Genomic DNA, 27,904 nt, shown 5'->3' on the forward strand with positions numbered 1-27,904 from the left:
AATCATGGAATCGGTTCTTGCTGAGTGGACGAGCACCGCCAAAATATAATTGTCTTGAAATACTCGAACATCGCAGTTTCAAAGAATAGGTTATAACAGGGTATGTAATACTGACCGCAAACTGTTAATTGACATGAGGAAAAATGTAATGAAACGTTTGGCTACACAAGGACTTCTTTGTCTCCTTCGCCAACATAATCAGCTGGCAATAGATGATCCACGTAACCATCTTTGTCCACGTCATCATCGTTTTTGATGTTTTGATCATCGGTGACATCATAATGTACATCAACTTCATCATTGAGAGACCCGTAGCCTTCTCGTCGTTTGTATCGATACCGATAGAAGGCAATGGCACCGACCAGGACGACTAAAACGAAGCAGATTCCAACTGCGAGACCTGCACCACAAGATTGACGATCAGATGACGTATTCTGTGCAGACTTCGACAACTAGAATTTTTTAAATTACGGTGTAGAGCTATTCAGGTTTTTACACATTAGACTAAAATTATAATTAGAGCTACCCAACTTTTCACAAATTAGAGTAGAATTTAAACTAGATTAGAATTAGTTGGACGCAGTTGTCCCAACAGGCATTGTAATGTAGGTGAATTGATGAATTAATCGAGTTTTTAACGACTTCACTGCTCATAGGCGTAGCCAGGGGGGGTGAAAGGGACCATGGCCCCCCACCAAATTTTCAAAGTTTGGATTCCGAAGTTGAACCCTTTGTTAAAAATATAATATAATTTGCATAAATTTATATCGTTTTCCGAGACATCTGGCTATTAACACCCCCCAGGACTTGTTTTAGACACAGAGAAAGACACCAATAAATTTTGCAAATTGTAAATCGCGCAAAGTTTACGCGATTTACGCTTCTTTTAACTAATCTGTGGAAGCAATTTCAGAATCGCTTACTCTGTTGGGTTTTTGTGTAGTTTTTGTGTAGCTGAGTTTTTTGTGTTCTCTAATTTTAGCCGCATTTTTTGCTCATTCGTGTGTAACAGCTACCTTTAATAATTAAGTTAATAGCTGTTTATCTGCTAATAAATTTCATACAAATATTACCCTCAAAGGTGTTTCCAGAAATCGCTATAATCCATTATTTGAGTGTTATTTTGCAAAAAATTTCCGGGGGAGCATGCCCCCGGACCCCCTAGATTACGCGTGCCTTCGGCACGCTCTAACCCCCCACCAGCTTTATTGCTTCCCTTGCTCAACCCACCAGGATACGCCACTGCACATCAGGTGGCGATGTCTTAAATCAAACACTTTGTCGTTCTCTTCAATTCATCAAATATTTGGCCCCCCAAATTTTTTTTCTGGCCACGCCACTGTCACTGCTTAAGCGATGGAATGACACTTTGATCTTGATCGTTTTATTGGATTTTACTTACATAAAGTTGATGAGCGCAGTTTCCTCTCATTTGCTGAAAAACACTGCTGGACTAACTAGAATTTTTTGCACAACGGGAGATTGGATTACAACTTGAATTAGGAGAAAGGCACATCACATGGCGTGTAATTACGAGAGGCAAGAAACCGCATCATACAACTAATTAGGAAAAAACGTTTAGGAGATAGGAAGCGCCTGCGGCAAACAACTGCGTATTGAGGCGAGGATTGCAGGATTTTATGAGCAAAGCCTCGTGGATTTTCGTATCAAATTCGGTGGAACATTTATTTTGATACGAAAATCCACGAGGCTTTGCTCTTAAAATCCTGCAATCCTCGCATCAATACGCAATTGTTTGCCGCAGGCGCTTCCTATCTCCTAAACGTTTTTTCTTAATTTGTTGTATGATGCGCTTTTTGCCTCGCGTAATTAACCGCCATGTGATGTGCCTGTCTCCTCTGCTTTGCAGTTTCATTCTTGTGCGTTTCGTTTTTCAATTCATTGTGTAGATCAGTTATTTATTTTAAATGTAGATGTAAAATCAGTTATTTCGTTACTTGAGAAGGGCTAACTTGAGTATGGCCGAAAACGTTCGTAGTTTATAGTTTATGTTCACTCTAATTTATGATGTTAAATGTCGTGTGGTTGCTTGGTTTCATCTGTTTATGGTTGAAGAAAGTAACCTTACTACCAAAATTGTAACTTGAATTAGAGTAAACATGTTTTTATTAAATTAGTTTAGAATTAGAATTACCAATATTTGCTCCAATTCATCGAATTAGACAACTAGAATTATCTAGTTGTCCAAGTCTGATTCTGTGACGGCAACAAACAAATATTAAAAAATATAAAGATTCCAAAATGGCGAATACTTGTGAAATAATTCGCTCTACTTGGATTTTTTGCTTGGTATTAACCACTTTTTGTAGTGTTAATTGGAGCTTAAAATGTAAAATTTAATCAAAGTCATATTCTGCAAGGGTTTCGACAACTACAGGGAGATGTTTTATCAATGGACAGGGAAGGACTAATGGGCCACCCTTCTATTTTTAAAATAAAAGACGAAAACAGGAATAATTTTATTGTGGTATTGAGTATAAACGGTGAAACTGTAACAACCTCGTATTATCAGCCACATCACAATTTGATGGATTGTTGTTTGGCAAAGACTATAGCCTACGTGATTCATTATATCAAAGTATTTTAGTGTTTCTTAACCAAGTAGTAGTTTCATGAAAATACGAGCCTATTGATGAATTGGAAATGCGTGCGAAGCGTGGCCAGAAGACTGCACAAATAATTATTGTTTTATCCCCAGATCACCTATCGGAGTTTCGCAATTAAGAATATTGTGTGTAAATTAGGTGTGTAAATTGTTACATTCTTTATATGTCGGAACTTTTGTAAAGATATCGAACCCACTCATAAATCACTCGAAGGATGTCACATCTGCGTCAGATTAAATTACTTAAGTGCAGAGTGATAAATTATATAAATTTTCGTAGTTGCATTTATTTGATTGATCAATGAAGTGTCTATGTGCACCTATTCAAGCATTTCATTGGCTGGACCAGATATATAAGCAGGTGTTTGCTTGCCAGAAGTTAGTGGAGATTTAGTCGGTTTCAGTTGGGTTTAGATTGGGTTTTTATCTAGACCAGCTCAGATGCGCGGCAAGCATCGGCACATGTTTATATGGCTGGTCCTAATGTGCCAGATTGTTTCATCAGATTAATACAATCAATGTATAATATAACATGTGTTGTAGTCTTGTCCAGAAAATTTAAGCCAGGGCAATAATCAGGACTCACGAACAATTTGAATAAGATCTCAAACCCCGAATAAGTCAACTTAAGTAAATTATGCTAATCGGAACTATACAATTCTCATATGTGCACTCTAGGCGACATGTGGGTGTCATATTTGGTGTCCCGAGTGAGGATAAGATTGTTGTTCTGTGCATGTCGCTTCTGGACACGACCATAAAAACAAATTTGAATTTTAAATTACCTTGTGCGAGCTATTGATTGTAGTGGTATTGCTTAGCTTATAGAATAGGAATGGGTATGCAGCGGAACAATTTTATTAACTATACAATTGGCGCATTATTGCTGTTAATTCTTGCAGTACTAAAAAAAATATATATATATAAAACATTCAACAACGATAGATTACCTACACAGGTTTTAATCCTACGGCAAAAATCAAACGACTATCACGTCATAAATAATTCATCTTTCCTTCTCTCTCGCTGCAAATATCATAACTGACACAGCTCGCGAAGTAGGCTTACAAATAATATGTTCTGATTAAATAGATCTCGAGCACCCTACCACAGTTTAACAGGATGTTTAAAGTATAGTCGAAACTTGTGCAGAAATATAACTGTTTACTTTCCTCTTGGCCGTTTTCCGAGTAGCCCACAGTATTTTACCACTTAGACAAATCTTCGAGTTCAGCTTATCTTATGATGAGGCCCAACAGCTTCATCTGTCTCATTTCTAAGGATCTCAGTAGCCCATCTGCCATTCTTGGCCTATCTTTTGGAAAACTGCTTTGCTAAATAAATAATCAAATACACTAGTAGGTAGTAATAGGCCAACATCTGAAGTGGAAAGCAATATATTGGAGTAAAAAGTAAGAGGATGACAAGGTCTTCTCAACAGAAGGTATGACCATTGTTTTATATTGATTTTAGCCTTGATAGTTGTTAGCCATTTGCTTTCCTGTAGAATGTAGATCGAGTAAATTGAGTATATTATTCAATGGCGTAAACTAAAGCATCTTTTACAAGTTCTCATTAGGATAAAAGGCTCACCTACAGTTATTAAGTATAACAGGTTTTTTCTTGTGGCTTTCCTTCAACAAATCTCCTTTCAATTTTAAAATTAATAATTCGTCTTTTCTTGCTCAAGCTATACGTTTTTCGTCATAAATAAGTTTCTACAATTTTTAGCTACACATCTGTCAAAAGAACCGCATAAAACAACGACACACTGACTTCAACACCATTCGTCATTAGGGTGGGTCGTTTTTGTAGCTTTACTACACTAAACTAGATGTAGCTTTACTGTTTCTGGGTTTTTCCGAGGCAAAACTGGGCTGATAATCATAATCTCCACAGCGCCTTGAATAAAAAGTTAAAGGTGTTTCTACCAAAGCGCTACTTGTGCCTGCTCCTGGGTCTTCACACGTGAAGAACGGAATTGTTCGGATCTTGCGACTCTCCTCTGAAAACGTGTAAAATTAGATTTTGTGGCCGATTTATCAAGTTTATCAATCACCATTATGCGGGTTGTTTTTTGATCAAGAAAGAAATGTTGTTCCGTAACAGGGACACGATTTTCCTGCGGGCAAGTACATTGCTGAAAATTGAAACACTTTCAACAACCGATATCAAATAATTTTTGATTTGCAGATTCTTTCATTTGCTTCAAATTTTGCTGAAATTTAAGCCCACCTCTAGACTTCAAAAGGTCATTCAATTTTGATTTGTAACTATGATAAAACATATGGGCAATGAAAGAGTTTGGACAAAAGATAAATGAGCGTACTGCGTTAACACCATCTCGCTCTTTTGCGACAAGTTTGTTTATTGAGCAATGATAAAATTGCATCTCAAATTGGTGAAAATTCAGCATTTTGGTCGTCGATGCAGGGGCAGTAAACCTGCGATGTCGATGCAGGGGCAGCTTCGAACATACCTTTACACAGGAAAGTTTTGGGTACATCCCACTTACAATTTATAACTGGCCAGAAGAAAAATTATAAAAAAAATTATGTTAAAACAGAAAGTGAAATTTCCCCCTTTTTAAAAAAAAAATTGAAAGTTTGACCTCTCTGCGGGGGCAGAAGATGCACCCCCACACTGACGAAATTTTGCACACGTAACTTTTTTATGCATGTGCCACTTTTTATGAGTAGCCGTTTTTGAATTTCGAGAAAGTCAAAAACGACCCTCTATTCGTCATAGCACATGACTAGGAAACTGTGTTCCGAAAGCTAGTACATATCGTTATTACCACAACGCACTCGCAGCATAATACATAGTGTGTATTTTCACTGCATCAATATGGAAAAATGATTCACTTCATAGACTTTTTAACCAGTTTTGAAAACAACACAAATATAGGCTAGGCTAAGTGATAGCAAACACAGGTCTACTATGTCATAGCTACACGTCCTTTGCTCGGAATGAAAGCCAAAAACATGAAAGATTTTTAATCAAAAAATACTAGCAATGGTCATAAACATTGGGGTCATTCAACTCAGAGCTTATATCACACAGTAGAAGCTAATATAGGCTATTGTGAATATTTGGCATGCTCATTAAATTGACTTATGTTTTTTTATCGGATAACAATTGACAAATTAAGATAATTTTAATATAGTTAGCTTTATATGAAAACGATTTTTTCCCTAAAAGCACAATTATTCGAATTTTTACTAACTTATCATTTTTTAATACGTAGGCGTAATAAAGTAAAACATTTTAGGGGTGCAGTAAAAATTAGCTTCAACAAAAGAACATTTTAACACATTTACCAAGTGGTTTTTATGTTTTGCCTGATAGGTTTAGTTGGTTTAATTAAACCACTCTATTGCAAATTCATGTACATTGTACAAGTACACCAACCTGACTGCCCTATACTGCATGGGCACAGCGATTAGCACCAGGCTACTGATTCCGCTTACCAACTCTGTACCATCTGTGCTTGCTAACACCACTAACACATACAACTGTTTCATTCAAACAACTTATTAATTTACTACAACTTATTAAAGACCTAACCATACTTCTAACTCCACAAAACGAAAACGATACTAGAGAATAGTAGGCTAAAGAAAGTGCATCCTAAAACTAACTACTAACGTTGTACTGAACTACAAACATTGACTGAAGAGCTAAAAACAATTGACTGGAAAAACATTGACTAACAACCACACCCCTGACACTACTGATCATAAAGACTATAAGAAATAGCCTACTAGACAGAACCCAGACAGTGATGACGAATGGGACCCATCGGTACCAAACGGGAAATATGTTGGGCTCGAACTGGGTTGCTCGAAACCCAGTTAAATTTGTTCGCGGGTGTGTAGACGGCTCCCGGAGCGTACGCACCAATGATGAGTCAGGTAATAATTACCATCTTATATGGAAAAATGTAGACCTGCAAAGTGTAAAAAAATGTTTCTGGGCTCAAATTCCTACCCAACTGGGCAACGTAGTTTGAAAAAAACGCTTCTGAGCGGTGTCAAGTTGATGTCCTTTGTAATCTTGATCACAGACAGATGAGGAGCTCCACTGAACCTCTCGCCAAAAAACTTCGAGTTTAAAGGTTAGCAACCTTTCTTTGTAACTTAGTTGAAGGAAAGGTGAAAGAAGACAATGCGTTAAAATACCTATGTTGCCATTATATAAAATTATGCGTTAATTTAAATTACTAATCTTCTGAACTAATTTGGAAATTCAACTCTGCCTAAATTTTGTATAATGTTGTTGTGCAAATGAGCTGCGCCAAACCAAACCCACATGAGATATCATGTTAACCTTTGCAATAATTACTGACAGTAAGCTATAAGAATAACACTGACAAAGTTGTTATTAAACAGCCAATAATTTTTTTTTTTTTTTTGTAAAACATTTTTTTTAATATTAGGCAACCCATTTACCACCCATGTTTGGATAATTTTACAACCTGGCTACCCAGATTCAGCCCACATTAGTGCTCATATTTTCTGCTTTCTTTTTCAAACTTAAAGAAAATACATAATAAGAAGTTGAAATTAAGAGATGAGGCTCGTTTTGTGGCAATTAATTAAACTAACATGAAAAAATAGACTTGTGACAATACATTTGTGGCCCATAAATAACCCACATGGTTTACCCACAAGTCCAGGGTTACTACGACAGTTTAGGTATCGAACGACAGTTTATCGAACGACTATTGATCGAAAGACAGTGAATCGAAACGACAGTTTATCGAACGACAATTAATCAAACGACGGTTAATTGAAATGACTGTTTATCGAAACGACTGTTTATCGAAACGACTGTTTATCGAAACGACTGTTCATCGAACGAAAATTAATTGTACGACTAACCCTAACCCTAGATAAAAATTGTTTCGGGAGATTCGTCGTCCGATAAACTGTCGTTTCGATAAAAGTCGGTCGATAAACTGTCGTTTCGATAAAAGTCGGTCGATTAACTGTCGTTTCGATAAAAGTCGGTTGATTAACTGTCGTTTCGATAAACAGTCAGTTCCATTAACTGTCGTTTCGATAAAAGTCGGTCGATGAACTGTCGTTTCGATAAACAGTCGGTTCGATTTACTGTCGTTTCGATAAACAGTCGGTTCGATTAACTGTCGTTTCGATAAAAGTCGTTCGATAAACTGTCTTTCGATAAATTGTCTTTCGATAAATTGTCGCGTCACGAAGCCCAGGTGCCCACTTAAATTTTTCACTGGCCCCAGTTGAGCTTACTAGCTGAAAACTGTGAGCAACGAAAAGGCTAAAACTAACTAGGCTACTAACATTGTATCTAACCACAAACATTGACTGAAGAGCAGAAAGATTATTGACTGAAATAACATTGACTGACAACCACACCCCTAACACCATCGATCAAAAAAAATACTATAGCAAAGAATATACATACCAAAGCTTAACTACTAACTTTGTACCATCAGTGTTTGCTAACATTACTAACGGCTTCATTCAAACCAGTAGTTTAGTGTACGTGACTCGATTTGCACCAAACAATTGACGAAAAAACATTGACTGAACTACACTCCTATCAGAATGAAAGTTTAAAGCAGTAAAGACTTTGTTACCGAAACGTAAAAGTCTATTATCTGTGGGCCCCCCTTTGTCATCCTTATCCTTCTTGACACAGCACTGGTTATAACGCGTGACAACCTTGCAGCTGATGCATACCTTCCAAAGACGATGATGTAGGCTTCACAAAAACCTCGAGTGTTGACGTCTTGTTGACTTGTACTCCTTTGCTACTGTAACCAGTTATGACGCAATAATATTTCCCGGCGTCATGTGTGGTGACAGAATTGAAACGAAGAACTACTTTACCTAAGATCGATAAAATAAAGGAAGTTATAACAAACATTTAGAGCAAATCTTCAGTGAACGTTTTAGATGAGAGGACGTGTTGCTAGTGACAAATAAAGAGACATCATGGCCAGGGCCTCCGAGAGAAGTCAGCACTGGTCGGGAAACAACACGAAAAATGGGCCCCATAATCTTTTTTAGCAAATATTGCATTGCATGTTCGTGTTAAGTTGAAATCAGCCTAGTTTCCTCAGCATGAAAAGAACTTCGTTCAATGTAAAAATCATCAATGTATAATCACTGGATTACACTTGCAGCAAAAATACTCTTGAGGCAAACTATTTTGTTTAGAAAGCTTTGTAAACACACAATAGGCCTACAGGCAGCGAAAATAGTTCAACCAAGCATTTAATTCAGGAGTGTCCAAACTTTTTCCTACGCGAGCCAGATTTGATAATTGTTCCAGACAATGGTTCACCTAATCAAATGTCATATAAAAAACCGATCAAGTCTACTGAATATTACGTCATGGAAGTTGCTAGAAAATGTGCCAAAATTGCACCATCGTTCATAAGACTTGTGTCGAACCTGTTTGGGCCTGTTTCAGTTTGAAACCTGTTTAAACAGGAAATATTACATCAGCTTTAAACACCTGTTTGAATGACTTCATAATTGTCTTTCATTATTGCGTCACAGTACTGCATATGTGAGTTTGAGATATTGCCATCTATTCTGGTCATTCGTAAAATGATTGTTTGAAAGTTGGCCGCACATTTAACTGTTGGCTTAGTGCTTGCTAGCTGGACAAAGGTTCCGTCTTTTATCCAAGTAATCTGTATCGTAGTGACAGTTTTTAGAGGTGTACGGCGTTGCATCTCGATTTCGATAGCCGCGGGCTAATTTTACAGGAATACACTTATTGAATAGACGTTTCAAGGAGTGTTTCTTTTTCGGTCGATACATACAGACGAACGGATTTGGGAATCTTATGTTACAATTTTCCCACGAAGAGATTATGGTTTACCGCTGTGACCAATAATAAGTGTTCGAGGGCCAACAGCCACAATAATTTTTTTGAAAACTGCAAGTTGAATTTATATGATTTTTGTATGTCTGCAGGCCAAAAATAACACATTGTACAACAACAGGCGCGGGCCATACAAAAACGTCTCGTGGGCCCGAGTTGGCCCGCGGGCCCGACTTTGGACATCCCTGATTTAATTCCACCCTTTCTGGACTTTTTGCAATGCGAAGTTAAGGATCACAGCATCAAATGATAAAATTTTGCGACGTCTGAATTGATGCACAACATGTACGAGTATAGTTAGGCTTTTAAAGTTAGGCTTGTCAACCGGTTTTGAGTCATAGGCCTACTGGAGCACAAACAATTCTTTACAAATTTCAGTAATTGCTAAAACCACGTTCTCAAAGCGCAACCGTTGGAGGTAGCTACCAGAACACAAAAAAAATCATAACAAAACTATTTAGAAAAGCCTTTCGAAAGTTGCAATCACTGATTCCTTGTGTAGAGATTATAGAGTGGTTTGTTCTGGTTTGCAGCTGAAGTTTGCTGTGTGGCTTTCTGTCCAAAGTACCAACTCATCCAAAATGTCTTGAAAAATGTCATTGTCGTAGCTTACAAATGGTTTAAATTTGTCTCACATGCCCGCAACTGCACAACAGACATACGATGAAATTTTCATGAAACTTCAAACTCATCGACGATATTATGTTTAAGTTTGTTGATACATTTGTCAATTTCAATAACTATCGAATCCTTTGCAATGTACGGTAGAATACATTTCCTTCGAATGATTCAGCAAATTAAGTGGAGTTATAAAAGCGTTCTGTCCTCAGGAAAACAAAGTCATTTTCTTTTAAATTTATAATTGCCACTGCAACTTTAGCTTGCGAGTAGTAGCCTACTCTTCTCAGCTTTCTCTTACTTAGATTACATCTTCATTTAATTTCATTAAATTCATCAGTGAATCTTGTTTAGGACCGTAATCCACATAATGCAAAGCAGTCACAAATTTAAAACCGCTAGTTGTAGGCTACTTTAGCATTGACTCAGCTTCCGATCAAGCTATTGTTGGTTCCAACTTGATGCATTTAAGAAACGTTTTTACTTTTTAGAGCTCCAATTGCAAAAGGGTGATGTAAAGCATTGGGTTTGACTGCATCACGCCTTGATTACATTCTCAAAGTCAATTTTCTTTGCAAGATGATAGGACAGCTTTCTTTAGATTTTTTAGAAATTTCCTCTGACTGGGCTATAACTTTAAAGATGCCACAAGCTTACAGATAAATCAATTAGGGCCTACTCCAAAAATGATAAGACATTTGAACAACGCTGTCTGTAGGCAACATTATGAATTCCAACTAGATTTAAGCAACAACATCCATAAACAAAAAACTCAAATAAAGAAAAAACTCACTACATTCCAGAATCACATCATGAGAAGCATGACCAACAAAAGGCTACTTGACCACACGAAAATAGAAGATCTTCTAACTATGACAAAACTACATCCAATTGCAGCAATAATAAAATCAAAAGTTTTAAAACTGTTCGGCCACACTAAAACATCACAATTCGGAATCAGCAAAGTTTGCACAGAAGGAAAAGTAGAAGGAAAAATAAAACCTAGCAGACAACCAAAACGATGGCAAGACAACATCCAATCATGGACCGGACTCAACTTGGCGACACTGAGCAAGCTGGCTCAAAATCGCCACTTTTGGAAGCAAATAACTCATGTTGATGCGCAATCTGCTTCAGGCGGAGGAGATAAAGTTACAACATCCTATGCCTGGCCAACGCAGACTTTGAGGTTAAGGTTCAGTTGTCAAGCAAAAATAGTTCCCGCTTAGCTAAAACAGCGCCAGTTTTCAAGTTGAAGCTATCAATACAATCGAAACCGTTCAGTGATACAGAAATCATTTCAGCTTCAGATTTTACGTCTTGAAGCTGTTCAACATCGCCTACCTTAACACGAAAATGATTTGTTCTTGATGAGAAGCATCGAAAGTAACATTTACAATGATTGAGAAATACTTGGAACTACGCACTTCATTTAAGAATTTGTTGATTATTTAGTCGGTAGGCCTACATTTTTACTTTAGTACTAAAAATGGGCCCCCCTCAAAAGTGCAAAAACAAAAAACTACTCGTTTTTTCTTTACAATGTTTTGCTAGGGGGAAACTGGCCCGACTTCTCCCCCCTCTCGGAGCCACTGATCATGGCTGCCGGGTTCGGTGACCGCAGAGAAGACTCGTCTTATTGGGCTATAACAGCTGCAACCTATTGTAGGCTACTCTCGTAAATTTCCTCGGTCAACAGAAAATTCAAACTGAGATCCGATTAGGTGATTCTTGAAGGGTTTTTTATGCTGATTTGGAAAATGTCTTTGTTTTTACTCTAGCAAATCAGGTTTACGAGATATTGGCGTTTTAAATTTTTAATGTTATGATGTAGGCCTATCTTTATATAAGCAGATTGCACAGAGCGATGTAGCCTAATTCAATAGTGAATTAGTTCATGAAGCATTTTATTTATGCCTGACTGATATCATTGACAAAAACAGTACAGGGAGGATCTTTTCCAAAGTTTTTGCTAACTAAGTGGTATATTGAGCAGTTAAAGCCAGAAGTTGGTAAGCTAGTGCTTCAAAGCTGAGTGTGCATGATGTTTGAGCAAGTAGGCTATATTTAGCACTGCAGCAGAGTAATCAAAATAAATTGTTTGGTTTTCGCAATGCTTGTTAAAGGCGGATTTTAATCAGCATTATACTAACTCATAGGCCTACTGTTCAATATATTTATTTGTGTCATATTTTGATCCAATGTTATTCCGCCTTTGTTATGCTTCATTACTGACTTGGTCTGTTGAGTTATAGTTGTGGCAGTTTTTCGACCAGAAGCAAACAACAAATGACCACTTCAGATAGCAAACAACAAATGACCGCTTCAGATAGCAAACAACAAATGACCGCTTCAGATAGCAAACAACAAATGACCGCTTCAGATAGCAAACAACAAATGACCGCTTCAGATAGCAAACAACAAATGACCGCTTCAGATAGCAAACAACAAATGACCGCTTCAGATAGCAAACAACAAATGACCGCTTCAGATAGCAAACAACAAATGACCGCTTCAGATAGCAAACAACAAATGACCGCTTCAGATAGCAAACAACAAATGACCGCTTCAGATAGCAAACAGATGTACAAATTGTACTTTGGCTCCTTATTAGGAGACCAGCAACCCATGGTGAAAATCCCTAATCACGAATATGTGTGGATAATAGAAGATTTTAAAAGCCACGTATGAAAACTGAGCCCAGACAAGGAGATCCTAGGAGAAGTACGGTATTAGACCAATTAAGGGACGAAGAAGGTGGACGTAGCCTATAACAGATTTCACGCTGGCAAATGACATGGCAGTGACCAGCACATACTTTTGCAAAAGATTTACCCAACTTTCGACGTACAGTAGTGGAGGAAAAACTTACAAGTCGACTACATTATGTTCAGGAGAAGTGAACAGCAAAGAGTACAAGACTGCTATGTCCTAGCAAATGAGGCAGTGGCAAAGCAATAAAACCTGTCACAAACAATGCTCTTTTCTGGCTCCGACACTGGCGTGACAAGCTATGAATGAATCAGGCAAACTAGGAAAGAAAAAAGCTACATGGTGATGGAATGAGGAGGTGCAGAATGCCATTAAGAAAAGGAAGAGATCTGAACAGATGTGAACTAGCTATCTTGGCGTACAAGACTGCTGACAAAGAAGCAAAGCGGGCGGTAGCGAAAGCAATGAGTGTGGTATATAAAGACCTCTACAAAAAACAGGAAAATAAAAACGGACAGTTGAAAGTAGGCTAACTTGAATGGCCAAAAAAAGAAGAAAGACTTCCAAGATGTCTACCAAGCAAAGATGGTGAGGGATAAGAACGGACAGATACTGATAAGTGATGCAGAAATTCTAAAAAGATGGAGAGAGAGTACTAGCAGAAATTGATGAATGTCAAGAACCCAAGAAAACATACGTGACAATAATATACCCGGCAGTGGATAAAGATGTGACTGGAGTTAAGGAGGAGGAGATAACAAATGCCTTGCAGAAAATAAAACGAGGAAAGGCAGTTGGACCAGATCTTCTTCTTCTTCGTTTGAACCTTCTTCGCCACTCCAGGAGTCGAGAGGCTTTGCCTTTTACCACCCTTGGGCAGTGGCGGCGACTCGGTTTAGACTAGATGTTTGGGCAGGTGTCGAGCAGCCATTTAATTGATTCGTCATCCAGTTCACGCAAACCACGCAGACCATTTGGCGCATGGTAGATGGCGCAGTTACAGATGGTGTGGTCTGCGGTTTGTTCCTCCTTGCCACAGTCACAGATCACGGATAGAGCCATCCTCCATTTGTGTATGTTGGAGCGGAATACTCCGACGCCACTACGCAGGCGGTTGAGCCGCACCCAGGCCTTCTTTGGCAAATGCATTCCGGTTGGGTGAAGGCCGGTGCCTCAGATGAAACTTTGAAGTGTTGAGGAGTTCTTCTTCCACTCCGAGCTCCACTGGTGGTCCACCCAGGTAGCCACATTGATGGATTGGTCTTCAGCGGTTTTCATCAGGAGTTGTGCGGCACGTACAAATGAGTGTCTCGACTTCAATCGCTGGGATTGCTCAGCTACTCGCTCACACACTCGTAGAGACTTGAGTGGAGCAAGTGGTTGGGGTTCGTAGCGAGGCGAGAAAGAGACAGGATGGCTTCTTCGCCACGAAGCTCGGCTGGTTGGATGCCTGCAAGGACCGGAAGATTTTCCGAAGGCGTAGGTCGCGGGCATCCAGTCACGACACGCAAAGTGTCGTTATGGCAATGTCAATTTGATGGCCGGAGCACTGCGGCTCCAGACAGGTGCCCAGTATTCTGCTGGAGCGCAATGGTGACTCCAAATGTTGACGGTAAGTGAGCGACCTGTCCAGGACCACCCCTAGATATTTAGAGTTTGGGCAGAAGGACAGTTTTTTTTCCATCGGTGTTGATCTTGAGCTCACACATCGCTTCCCGGTTGTTTAAGTGGAAGGCTGTCGTCACTGTTTTGATTTCGCTGAGCTTCAATCTCCATCTCTGGAGGTATGCCGTAAATGTCGACATATCCAATTATCCAGGTTTAGAGTCCCTTCTAATGTTCCGAATGATTTGACACGTGTAGAATGGCCAAATTATCTATTGGCTACCATTATTTTAGTGGTCACACCATCATTGGATACCACTGCAGTTACTAGTTTGCTACTTTTGTTTTGATGGTCACTTCACCATTGGATACCAGTTAGCTACCATTGTTTTGGTAGTTTCATCACTATGGGACACTATTACAATTTGGTTTGGTGGTCACTCCACCATGGGATAACATCCTAACAACAGCTTCAATCTGAATTAAAAATTACAATTCACAAATTGACTCTGAATTTAGCCTACTTACTGTAAATAATGTACTCGGCCACGCGGTCTTTGCTTCGTGACGTCCTTCCAGCAACGCATATCTGCAATCAATGTAGTGCCATATAAAAACACACATTATAATTGTTATGGTTTACCTGTTTTAAGATCAGTTCTGTTGGTTCCAGAGGAGTCTGTAATTTGGGCCTTTGGAGTTGGAACACCTTCACCTTTGCATTCCAACATCACTGGTGATGCTTCGTCGCATACAATGTGACAAGTACCGGTAGTTCCACAATCGCTTAGTGACGTAACGTTTGGTGCCTGGCAAATTAGCTTGCTGTTGTCGACAGTGTTTAGCTTCGGATGACCTGGGAGATTTGAGCACGATGGGATCGAAAATCTGAAAAAAAGTAACATAGCCTGCTTTGTTCTATGCATACATTCAAGAGCTTTGAACAACACTTTGCCACCGTCACAATCAATGTGCAAGGTCTCGCGACGGGCTGCTTTGTATCTTGACCAAACGTGCTGTCTTGATTGTGGAATTCTTATGCGATATGTTATTATCGGTCATTGTCCTGTAGTAACCTCTGATTGCGAAATCTTTATTATGTGACGTATTTCTAGATCATTCTACCCTACGTGCAAATCTGGAAGCTTCTTTAACATATTTAACATTGTTGCAGTTTACTCAAAGCTAATTTGCCAGGCACCTTGTTGAGAAGGTTAAACATATTGCATATTTTACTACTTGAACACAGTGCAAACTCCTTTTAAAAGAAGTAAAACATTGATACCCCCCTTCACTTTCTTGAATCTTAAAGCGTTTAGGCCTACAATTAAATATCGGGTTCTTTTTTTTGTCGTATGGGCCTCTAGAGAAGAGGGTCTATCTTTTTCCCACCCCAGATTTACGATGTTCCGATGTTACGATTGGCTTGAAATCTTTAGCTTACAATCGTTGATGATGTGGTCTGCAGTCTGTTCCTCAGCTCGACATTCGCAAGAGAAGGATAAGATCATTCTCCATTGGTGCATGATTGAGCGCAAAAGCCCAGTTAACATAAACTTAAAAAATATGCATGTTGACAACGTCACTCAAAGTTGACTGGTTGAAGAATTATTGAAGCGAGAACTAGCAAATTAAAAAAAAAATCGAAGTAAAGATTCAGAAAAGCTGCTTCCCTGAGCTAAGCAGCCTTCTCGAGCCTAACCCTAACCCTAACCCAAGCCTTCTCGAGCAGCCTTCTCGAGCCTGAGCTAAGCGTGCCTTCTCGATCAGCCTTTTCAGGGGGTCGCATGAAGTGCCTTTTAAATCTCTTTTTATTAAAAACGTTGTTGCGTTTCGAATAGACTACTGTAAACTATACAGTTCGCACTTTGCAGTAGGCTAAGCTATTTAAATTATCTGCCTTGTAGCTATGAGTTTAGTTTCACGCATCTTTACTATTATTTTTCTGATTGAATTGTCGTTATAAATTCTGCATTATGCTCCACAAAGGTTTTCATCGTTACATTTCGGAGTCTAACAATTTTTATGTGTTGAAACTAAGAAAAAAATGCCATTTTTTGTATTATTAAATAAGCACAATGTTACAATAAGCCTATCAAGTGACATGTGTTAGGTGATGTTGATGGTTTATAAGCACAATGTTACAATAAGCCTATCAAGTGACATGTGTTAGGTGATGTTGATGATTTGACTGTCGTGTAAATGTGTGGGCTGCGTTTATGTCGCTCCTACGGAAATCTTCAACTACACAAGATTGGTGGATTCAACTGAAAAGGATTCCCGTGCTATTGTTTTTGACGACTTGCAGTTGCAACTGGCAAATTTAAATTTGTGGTTTGCTTGGTTACGTGATTACAATCTTCTTTTTGAAGTAAATCGCAAAAACACAATATGAAAAATTATCATGTTGGTTTGAATGCAATATAGTACAAACACATCTATTTTCACGCGAGTCAGTTAAATCTTAAATAAGTAAAAAGCGATTTCGATTTGCTAGATCAGGAGTCACCAAACTACGGCCCGTGGGCCGGAACCAGGCCGCGAACTGATTTCATCCGGCCCGCCACGTGCTGCGAAAATTACAGCTGCACCACAATTCTGTACATGTGCTTCCCTTGGCATTAGCAACCGTCTTTGCCTTTTTGTGTAATAGAGACTTCTTTGTTAAAATTGTTCGTTCTTATAGTTCTTTGTTGTATGTTGAATTTGTACATTTTTCCACCAGGCAGCCTACATGTTGGTGTTCTGTTTTTATCATTAGGCCACCACAAATGGGAACAGCCTAGGCCAAATTTAGAAAGATGTAATGTTTTTTCAAGAGCACGATGCCCTGTAGTGTGTAGTGGATCACAGCAGGGGACAACTTTTCCAGAAACCTTTCGATTTTCATCACAACTTTGCTATTCCACCGCTGACTTTGTTATTTATTGTGTTCAATTTAAGTCAAGGGAGATTCTAAATAGTTTTATACCTATTCGCAATTTGCATCCGGCCCGCAGCTGTTAATCTTGCAGCAATCCGGCCCTCAAAGAAAAAAAGTTTGGTGACCCCTGTGCTAGATCATTGGTGCCCAAACTGCGGGCGGTGGCAATACTATCTGCGGCTTCCTATCTAAGAGTGAGGATGAACTTTGGGATGCAATAAATTCAGTCCCTGTAAAATCGTCATACACACCACAGACTCCAGCCATTGAAAGAATGACTCGTGTAGTCGCTGAGGTCAGCCTCAAAACTGTCGGAAAGGAGAAAAGGGACTCTATGAGTCATTCTATCTTAGATGCAAGAAAGCAGCAGCCTATATTTGAATCAAAGAAAGACTGTGTTGTTTAGTTTAACATCCAGGTGTGGTTTTAACTCATTAAATTTCAATTGTGTTTTGTTTTCACTGTAGCCTACCTATTGAATATAATTTACCGTGAAGTAGAAAATTGTATTTTTTCATACCACCTGGGGTAAGTGGTTAGGAGCACACCATCACATTGAAATTTTAACACTTTATTTAGTATGGCAAGCCTCACCTAAATAGCGATTTATGCTACAATGCGACTATTTTGTGTGAAAATCGACCCACCCTATTAGCCTACCCACTTTCAACTTGGCTACTTTCTTTAAACACAAATGTCACTCATTGTCAGAAGAAAAAAATCCTATGGAGATATTTCCTTTTTTTGAGAAAAGTGTGAATGGCTTACTGCTTTCTGATTGGTCAATTCTGCCTATGGTGCAGGAATGCAGTAGGTTTAATTTACAAACCACCTTCTATCTCTTCCGTTGATGTTCCTTATCCATTTATGACTAACCAATCCATCATGAAACTGGATCATCCGGCAATCACACGACCACGGGTTGCCGTCCATATACAACTCATACCGATTGGAATGGTTGAAATGTTTGATCCACGTCCTGGAAGAATTAATAACATCTCGAATTACTATTTCTTATTAATACTTGACCCGTTGTGCTGCGTAATTTTCAGTTATCAGTGTTTATATATTTTTTGTTATCAATGTTATCATGTGTTTACAAGATCATATGCAAGAAATGCAGGGAAAGCTACATAGGCAGCACAATCCGCCCATTCCACTCCCGCCTCAAAGAACACCTTAGCTCAGATAAAAGTTCGGTCTTTGATCATGAACAACAGTGCCTCGCAGACTTTGAATTTACAATCACTGCCAGAGAAAACGACGCCGTACAATTACGCTTCAAAAAGGCCATTTTCATAAGCAGACAAATCCAAAAATTAACAACCGTGCCGAAAGGGAAGAACTACGTCAACTAGGCCTAATCTATTTATCAATTGATTCAACAAAGTTTCACAGCCATAAGGCCTAACAACACAGAAATTCAACAGCCAGCAGCCTCAAGCCAAACAAAAGAGCCGCATTAAACAACGACTCACTGACTTCAACGGTATCCGGACAATTGCCTACCGTACAATTGCACCCCCGGACAACTGCCTCCCGTACAATTGCACCCTCGGACAATTGCACCTCCGAACAATTTCCCCCCGGACAATTGCTTCCCGGACAATTGCCCCCCCAAAAAATTGCCCCCTGGAAAATTGCCCCCCCCCCCGAACAGCTCGCATTGCAACCATTGTAGAAGACTATGAAAATCGCAATGTACTTGACTTTTCAAGGGGAATCGCTCATAATTTACATTTCTAGTGGCGATGTTTATAAAGGGTGTTTCAAAAAAATTGACATCATTGTACACTTGTACACTGTACAAGTGTACAGACTTGTAACTTTGCCCTTTATCGTTTATACGATCTCAAATTTTAAAAGTATGTACAGACACAACATAAAATTTTATCATTTAATTTTCAGGCGTTTTTCTTTTTGGATGTAGAAATGCCATATAATAGCGCAGCAAAAGCATTTTGTGTATTGGATTGGAGTAGCCAATGCTAGGACACAGTTGAATAAGACTGTGCAGCATGCATTTGTGCAACGATTTGGAAAAAAAGGGCCGGATGGAAAGCAGGTTTGGACGAAGAAGACCAGTTTTATGAAAAACTGGTTTTCAGTGATGAGGCCACTTTTCACACAAGTGGTAAAGTGAACAGGCACAATGTTTGTTTGATAATTTGACATGATATTTCACATGATTACCCTTGTACCTGTCAGGTTTAATTGGTTTGGAGTACATACTTTTTGAGATATTTAAGTCTCAAATGATGTCAAATTTTTTGAAACACCCTGTATATCTTTCCGTCGGAAATAAGAATCAAACCGACAGCACTAATTAAGAAAAAACTTTACCGCACTTTTCGATGGAAGAAACTGTCCGGGGGCAATTGTGTAAGGGCAGTTGTGCGGGGGGCAATGGCGCCAGATCCGACTTCAACACCATTCTTCATAGCAGATGACCAGGGAACTATGTTCCCAAAGCTAGTGCAATTTTCTATTACCACAGGAAACTCGCAGCATCAGGCTGAAACAGTTGTTAAAATCTACATTGTGAAGTAACAATGCTTAGTTGTAACATAACAATGAACCATAGACCCTACATAACCTAATTTCAATAACTGTAGCTAACTCAATCAATCAATCAATCAATCAATCAATCAATGTTTTATTTGTCAGTAACAGGAACATAGGTACATGTTTGAAATATGCAATATACACAACACAAAAGTTACACAAGTTCCATACCGACAGGGAGACAACGAGACGACCATACGGTCTACTAGTCAATTGCCACCCTACGGAAATTACGATTTTGCCATTTAAAATAAGCTTACAAAAGAAAAAATAAAACGTTGAAACGTTCCCGCGCTTCAACAACAACATACGCACAAAAAAAAAAAACAAAAAAAAAAACATATTGATGATAACGTAGGCCTAAACACAAAATTCCATGAAGCAAGCAGAGAATAATCAAGTTTCCGAAGAAACTGACAAGTTGGTTTCCATAACATATCATTTACGATGCACTGTAGCTTTGTAAAATTAACCTTTTGATCTCTGTTTTGAAACAATGAAATGATAAGTTTTTTAGCCTACTTAGAACCTCTGACCAGAGCATTGGTCCCAATACCTGCATGGACTTTTTGCCAAATTCTGTGTTAGATCTATTTATAAAATAGTTGTTGCTTGTTTGATATCTTGTGTTATGCTGATGAATAGATGAAGCATTTGTAAATAAATCACAATACGTAGACGGATACTGATTCATATGAACTTTGTACATATGTTTTTTTATTTCAATGTTATGTATGTCTTTTAGTTTCAAGATGTTCATTTTGAAAAATAAAAAATTAGTGTGAGCATAGTAATTTTGTTTCGTAATTATTCTTATAACCTTTTTTTGTAATTTTATTAATGGATCCAGTGCACTGTCACAGGCCTTTCCCCAACTTGAAATACAATATTGCAAATGACAGTAAATCAAAGCGTGATACACATCTTTTAAAGTGTCTGTGTTGACATAATTTCTGAGTTTAAGCAACGCCCATGAACTTTTTGCTACTTTTCCACAAATTTTATCTATGTGATATTTCCATGTTAACTTGTTATCTATGTAAACGCCAAGGTATTTTATTTGGTCTTTTTGTTGAATGCTTGTGTTACCAATGCTAATGTTAAAATTTTTTATGTGTTTTTTATTTGTTTTTAGCATGTATTCAGTTTTTGAGAAATTTAACGATAATCTATTAAGCTTCAACCAGTTGTAAACTTTTTGCATTTCGGCATTCACATTGTTCTGCAATTTTATTTCACATTTGTCGCTCATGGTAAGATTGGTGTCGTCAGCAAATAGTTTAACATTCATGTTTGTTGAATTTGGTAAGTCGTTTATATAAAGTAAGAAAAGAAGGGGTCCCAATGTCGATCCTTGGGGCACACCGCAGGTAACCTGTCTTGAGTTTGAAGAGATTCCATTGACGACCGTGTGCTGTAGACGATTGCTGATATAGCTTTTTAACAATTGTAATGGAAGGCCTCGAAAACCATATGTTTGCAGTTTCTGTATGAGAATAGTGTGATCAACTGTGTCGATGGCTTTAACTAAATCAAGAAACACAGAGCAAGTTGTATTTTTATTATCTAGGTTAGTTAAGATGTTATCACAAACGTTTGACAAAGCTAACGAAGTGGAATATTGTGGTCTAAATCTATACTGATGTGGTGTGATCAGGTATTTTTTTGTTAGATAATTGTACATTTGTTCATACAGGCATTTTTCGAATATTTTGGTGAAAGGGGACAATAGCGATATGGGCCTGTAGTGGGAACAATTTTTCCTGGAACCATTTTTGAAGATTGGGGTAACTTGAGCTACCTTTAGTACATCAGGATATACACCTTTATCGATACACTCATTGAATAAGTTGGTGAGGAAAGGGGCGATTATTGGTGAGGATAGTTTGACAAATTTTATAGGTATTCCATCGTGTCCTGTACTTTTAGAGACAAAATGATTATTAAGATGTTTTAATACTTCTTTTTGATTGACAGGTTTTAGGAAAAAGGAGAATGGAACACTTTGCAATTTCAGTAATGAGCCAGGAGACGGCAGAGGGATTTTAGATGCCATGGAAGGACCAATTTCTGTGAAATAATCATTAAAACAGTTACTTATTTGTGCAGGGTCAGATATTTTTTCATTGCCCCTGCTAATTATTTCTTCTGGTATGTGAGCTGTGTGCTTATGTTTGTACCTGATGATGTCATTTATGGTTTTCCATATTTTTCCAGTGTTGTGCTTGCTTTGCGTAATAAGAAAACTGTAATGCATTCTTTTTGCTTGCTCTTTGGTATGAGTAAGTACATTTCTGTACTTTTTGTATGTTGCTTGTGCAGAAGTGTTTGTTGGGTCTTTTATTTTTAAGTGATATAGTCTGTTTTTAGTTTTGATGGAGTTCAAAATTCCTTTTGTTAGCCATGGTTTGGTCTTGAGTTTTCTTTCTCTTCGAGACAACAATCGTAAAGGTGCATGCTTGTTTAAAGTTTCATTAAAAGTGCCGATGAAATGATTGAATTTGCTATGAACTGAATCATTCCTTTCTGTGTATTGGTTGGTCAAGCTATTTTCCAGGTCACAAACGAATTCATCAGCAACAAAGTTTTTCATATTCCTTATTTTTGTGTATATTTTTTTTGTTTTGGTTTTATAGAGTTTATCACAACTACAATCGGAAAGTGATCAGAAACATCATGTATAAGAACATGGCATTGAATTTTATTAGTTTGGTCATTGCTGTATACATGATCGATTAAAGTTGAACTTGTGGAAGTTACGCGGGTTGGGGATTGTACTAATTAATTGCAGCCTAAAGAGAGAAATGCATCACAATAATTTTTTACAGCAACATTTTTTGTCTTGGCTAGCATATCAATATTGAAATCACCACATATGTAATATTCCTTTTTGAAATTGTTTAACGAATCAATGCACTCACAGAATTTGTTTTGAAACTCAATTAGCTTATTTTGGGGGTGCCTGTATACTACACCAACTGTGCATTGTCTATTGTTTGATAAAGTAATATCCACCCAGAGATCTTCACATTCCTGTAAGTTTAGACTTAAATTATTAATTTGATTATACTTTATTGAACTGCTTACGTATAGCCCGACACCACCTGCTTGTATTTTAGCATCAGTTCGTTTGTTATTAAAGTGGACAAAATTATAGCCTTGCAAACCAACAAATTGCAATCGATTTTCATTCAGCCAGGTTTCTGACACAGCAATAAGGTCCGGTGCTTCTTGCATTTCGACAAGTAGTGATTCTAATTTTTCAAAGTTGCCAACTAGGCTTCTCATGTTTACATGTAAAATCGATAGCTGGTTCCTATTAATATTGTTAGTTAACGAGAAGGAGTTTTTTGAATACAAATTTTTACAATCCGCAGACATTGCAACAAACAAAGTATGACCAACAGATGAATACACAACCAATAACGTAGGACACGAAAGGTTACAAAATGACTTCGCAACAAAACAGATAAAAAGAAAAACCAACACCTGCATTTATAACTTGTAGTCAGGATAATCAAAGAATCCACTTATGTGTGACGAAATAGGACGGTGACCAACAAGCACCGAAAAAGAACAAATAACAAGTCTGGTTTAAGTGGTGTGAGCATGCGAGAAATACTTTGGAAAATAAACAAAACACTATTATTGAGTTATGAAATATTTAATTTAGCAAGGATTTTGGAGATTGACTAGGCACTACAAGTAATAATTTAAATTTGAAACTAGGAACTAAATTAAATTACGATACTTATTTTAGTTGATGAAAGGTAACTCAGGGCAAAATTTCGTCAAGCAGTGATATAGAATCAAATGAATTGAGTTAAAATGATACCTGATTAAAAATATGCAGCTCAAAAAGAGAATTAAGACTGGCGAGGATTACGTAGACGTAGCCTAATTTAGTCGGTTTAAGATATCGATCAATGTTGGAATAGGTAAAGATTTCAAAAATATTATTATTACGTTACAAAGTATGAAACTTAGAAAAAAAATATTCGGCAGTCTTGACCTAGCTGATTACTTCAAAATTGTGCAGAAATACAAATTAATAGAATAACAAACTAAAATTAAACAAAAAATGGAGTGGTAACGTACAATAATTAACTGTCCAGATTTGATATTTTTTCTTTTCTTCTGAAATTTGATTTGTTTCCAATAAATGAACTTCTTTGGTGTTGATGGTTGAGCTTGTGCTGAAATTGGTCTTGGTTGGGTTGAAGGTTAGGCCTACTTACGGTTGGGTGAAAAATAATGGCTCGATTGAGAAAATGTAAAGAATGTCAAACTGAGTCCTTTTAACTTACTTTGCTTTAATGCTTTGTCTTCTAAACTTGGTGATTTCACTGGCAGCAGTGATTTATCTTCGTAAATGCAAAACAAACAATGACTGCTGACTTGTTAGTTAGCCTAACTGAAGGTGTTTTCAAGTTTAATTATCTCTGCAACTTCCTGGTTGATTTTGATAATTTTGGTGTTGATTTGACTACAATCAATTTTCTTCTTGTTTTTTCTAGAATTAGCTTTTCTCCAGGCCTTAATTTTTTTTATGAGTCCATTTTTTGATTTGGGCCTGGAGAGAGAAATTTTGCTGCTTACTTTGAAAAGCGCGGGAACTTTTAGTTGTTGTATAACTGCTCTAGGCTGCTGCTGAGCTGAGTCGGAGTCTGCCTCGCTTTCTGACCTAGTCTTGTTCTGAAACGATCCCTGTTCCATATGTAGAAAGCTAAAACCTCAATTGCTAAGGCAACAGGGATAGTAATGTAATAGTAATAGAATAGTAATAATAGAACAGAATAGTAATGAATTGGGTTAACCCTTTGAAGGTTGGGGGGGGGCTGTCAATTCAACTTTTTTGTATCAACAGTTGTATCTCTAAAACCACTGAGGCTGCGACTACGAGATTTCTTGACTTTTCCTAACTTTTATTCACCTCTATTGAGCTGAAATTTTGAGCGAATAAAGGTTATAAATTGAGAGATATAAGGCATTTCTCAGCACATCCTCTGAAATATTTCATATTCTATTGTTCAAAATTTTTCCACCAGCTGGATGAAAGCAATTAATTTGGCCCATGTCTAGTTAATCAAATGATTTAAATTGAGATTATGTAAAAAAAATTTAATCACAACATTGCAATGCATGTTTTTCATTACTCTATCAAAAAATACCAAATATTTCAAACATCATAAGTCACATCAACATTTCAACGTATATAAGCAGTTCTAAATTTTACATAGTTTTAATTTTCGGATATGCTCTGCGTGAATAGTTTTACAAAGTGAATTCCAAATTTTGAAACCGTGCCTTAAAAAATAACAGAGATATCACTCCTAAAGCATAAGAAGAATCGACAGCCCCCTCCCAAACTGAGCAAGACTCCAGGAGCCCAACCGCCTAAGGGTTAAAGCATTCGTTTCCGCCAATATCAGGCGGGCCAGATGAAATAACCCAACGGGCCAGATTTGGCCCGCGGGCCGTAGTTTGCCCATGTCTGCTCATAATGGTCGCAAGTAGTAAGTTACAAAATGATACTGAAACATAGCATTGGTTTCTATGACGTAACACTAGCCTGCACTATGCCGCGTGTCTTCCATGCAATGTGCTACGCTGACCTGGTATGACCACCGAATGGTTGTAATAATGGTTTAGTTAATATTCAGCGCTTCCACTTTTGTGGTAATTACCACAATTGTGGAATTTTCATCATGCTTGTGGTAAAAATGTGGTAATGAAAATTTTGTGGTAAAAATGTGGTAATATGGAAATTTTGTGTGGAAATGTTGCCAAGATGTGGAAATTATAAATTTTGAAAATTTGACATAAAATACTATCAATAAATAAGTACGTTAAAACTGTTGTCCTCCAAAATCGAACAGATATGCAAAATACTACTTATAATAGCATGTGACTAGCATGTTCCGCTGTTTTCGGTTTGATTTTGGAATGCGTCCTGACTTTTGACTTTGAAGGTAAGGTGACCATGTGATCATATTCATAGTCAATAGGTCTTTCAGATTCTAGCTGCGGTGTTAAGTACAGTACTTTGCAGTGGCGTAGCCAGGGGGGGGAGAGGTTACAACCCCCCTTTGGCACACGTGTGACGTCACGCTATTGAGAATGATGCTTTCAGTCTCTATGTCTTTAAAACAAAGTTTGCCTAATTTTAAACGAAACTGCATTAAAAGAGCGAGTTTTTCGAATAGGCTACTAAACATTCAAATATCTCAGCCAGTAATTAATAACAAGAAAACATAGAGACTTAGCTTTATTACCGAAAAATGCCCAAGAAAACATGATCTTATTCTTTTGCTATGCCACCAGACAGCACCATTTTACAGGAATATTTATACCCACATTTTAGTTGAAAATGCTCTAAGAATGCACCAAATTTAAAGTAATTTTTCAAAATTTCTGGCTTAGCTACTGGTACTTTGCTTTCTTATTTCGGACGTTCTGTTAATAAACTGAGTAGTTGTTTTAGGCCTTATTTTACACTATATAATGTAAATATAACCAAATAATAGCGTTGCCGGATAAGGAATTCTGTCGTAATTTGAGAAAAGTTTAAAGCTGTTGAAAACAAAAACTTGTATTTTAGAAACATTTTTAGTTCTGGCTAAAGATCAAAACCCTAACCTTATTCCTAAGTCTTACCTTAACCCTTACTAACTTTAATCCTAACTCTGACAACACCTGATAGTAACTATGGCAACAAGTGGGTAAAAATAACCACTGTGTCAATGTAAAAGTAAGTCGAAATACGGTTAAGATCGGGTAAAAAATCACAGTAAAAAATGTGGTAATCTGAAAACAAATGTGGTAATACAAGTGGTAATCCAGCTTTGTAAAAGTGGAAGCACTGTTAATATTGTGTAAGTGTTCGGATGGCAGTCAAGCCCAGTAAACTAGAAAATTGGCAGTTACGCATGTCCTACTGTCTACTAGTTCCATAAACGTGCAGTTGAGCTAACGATACCAAACAAGTTGCGACAGGTAGGCTGTTTACTTACCAATAGGCAGTCTCGAGCAAGTTATTCTCCAAGTACAATTCAAAGAGCAATTTGTTTGTCTTAAACGCCCCTGGATCAATACGATTCAGGTTGTTATTGTGAAGTCTGACGTCGGCGAGACGTGATAATCCACTGAATAAATTTTGAGTGATGCTGGTAAGTTTGTTGTCATGGCAATAAAATTCTTGCAAGTTTGTGGTGTTACTGAACAACATAGGTGGGAGTGTTTCAATGGAGTTGAAAGATAAGTCCAATCGCGTTAGTTCGACGTTTGAGGAAAATGCAGATTCGCTAACAACAGCAATTTCATTCCTTCGCAACCATAACATCTTAAGATTTGCTAGGTTTCGAAAAGCATTGTCATCAATAACCGACGCTTTGTTACCAGTAAAGTTGTAATCCGCTTTTGATAAATCAAGTCCGATCTTCTTTCCATCTATACCCCCGCGAAAGCAGTTGTAACCGCGATCTGTGCACTGACATGTACCAACATTAGGACAGCTTGCCGCTGTGCGACACAAACCAAGTAGAAGCATAAACTTTAGCTGCTTTATCATGGCAGCAAATGTGGTCATCGCAGAGATTACACTGGATATAAGATAAAAACAATAAAATGAAAACCTTCAAATTGTAACACTTTTTCACCTTCTTTTGATTTTAAAATAGATTCGAAGATTGATAAGTGCGGACTGGGATACTGCATTCAGGGGCGAGTTTAACTAATGGGGTCCCGGGGCACGTTAATTAGATCGGGGGGAGCCGTGAGCAAAAAAAATTTTTGCGCCCCTGGCGCCAAAAGAATTTACGAAGTAACTTGACAGTCACCCACACCGTTGCTAATGCCTTTACATTAAGCTCAGTCGCCAACTTGTGAATAAAAATTAACCTTGAAAGAAAAAGGAGACATTTTGCAGAAACTTCAAAGGCTGAGAGAAAATGATTATAATAACACAAAATCACATTTTT

General features: G+C 37.8%; 1 protein-coding gene across 2 annotated transcripts; it reads right to left on the minus strand.

Moving 5' to 3' along the window:
* On the minus strand, window positions 1-27,521 carry LOC145772179 (uncharacterized). Of its 2 annotated transcripts, XM_082584025.1 has the most exons (5): window positions 26,939-27,521; window positions 18,193-18,339; window positions 15,081-15,325; window positions 8,347-8,496; window positions 1-400 (listed from the first exon to the last, which is right to left on the minus strand). In XM_082584025.1, exons 1-5 carry the CDS (start codon window positions 27,511-27,513, stop codon window positions 162-164), a joined length of 1,356 nt encoding a protein of 451 aa, XP_082440151.1. In that variant the 5' UTR covers window positions 27,514-27,521; the 3' UTR covers window positions 1-161. The 2 variants fall into 2 exon arrangements, with proteins under 2 accessions (XP_082440151.1, XP_082440152.1); XM_082584026.1 differs by lacking the exon at window positions 8,347-8,496.
* Between the last annotated feature and the right edge of the window lie 383 nt (window positions 27,522-27,904).

This window comes from Aplidium turbinatum, chromosome 6, assembly GCF_918807975.1.
Source record: "Aplidium turbinatum chromosome 6, kaAplTurb1.1, whole genome shotgun sequence".
NCBI lineage: Eukaryota > Metazoa > Chordata > Ascidiacea > Aplousobranchia > Polyclinidae > Aplidium > Aplidium turbinatum.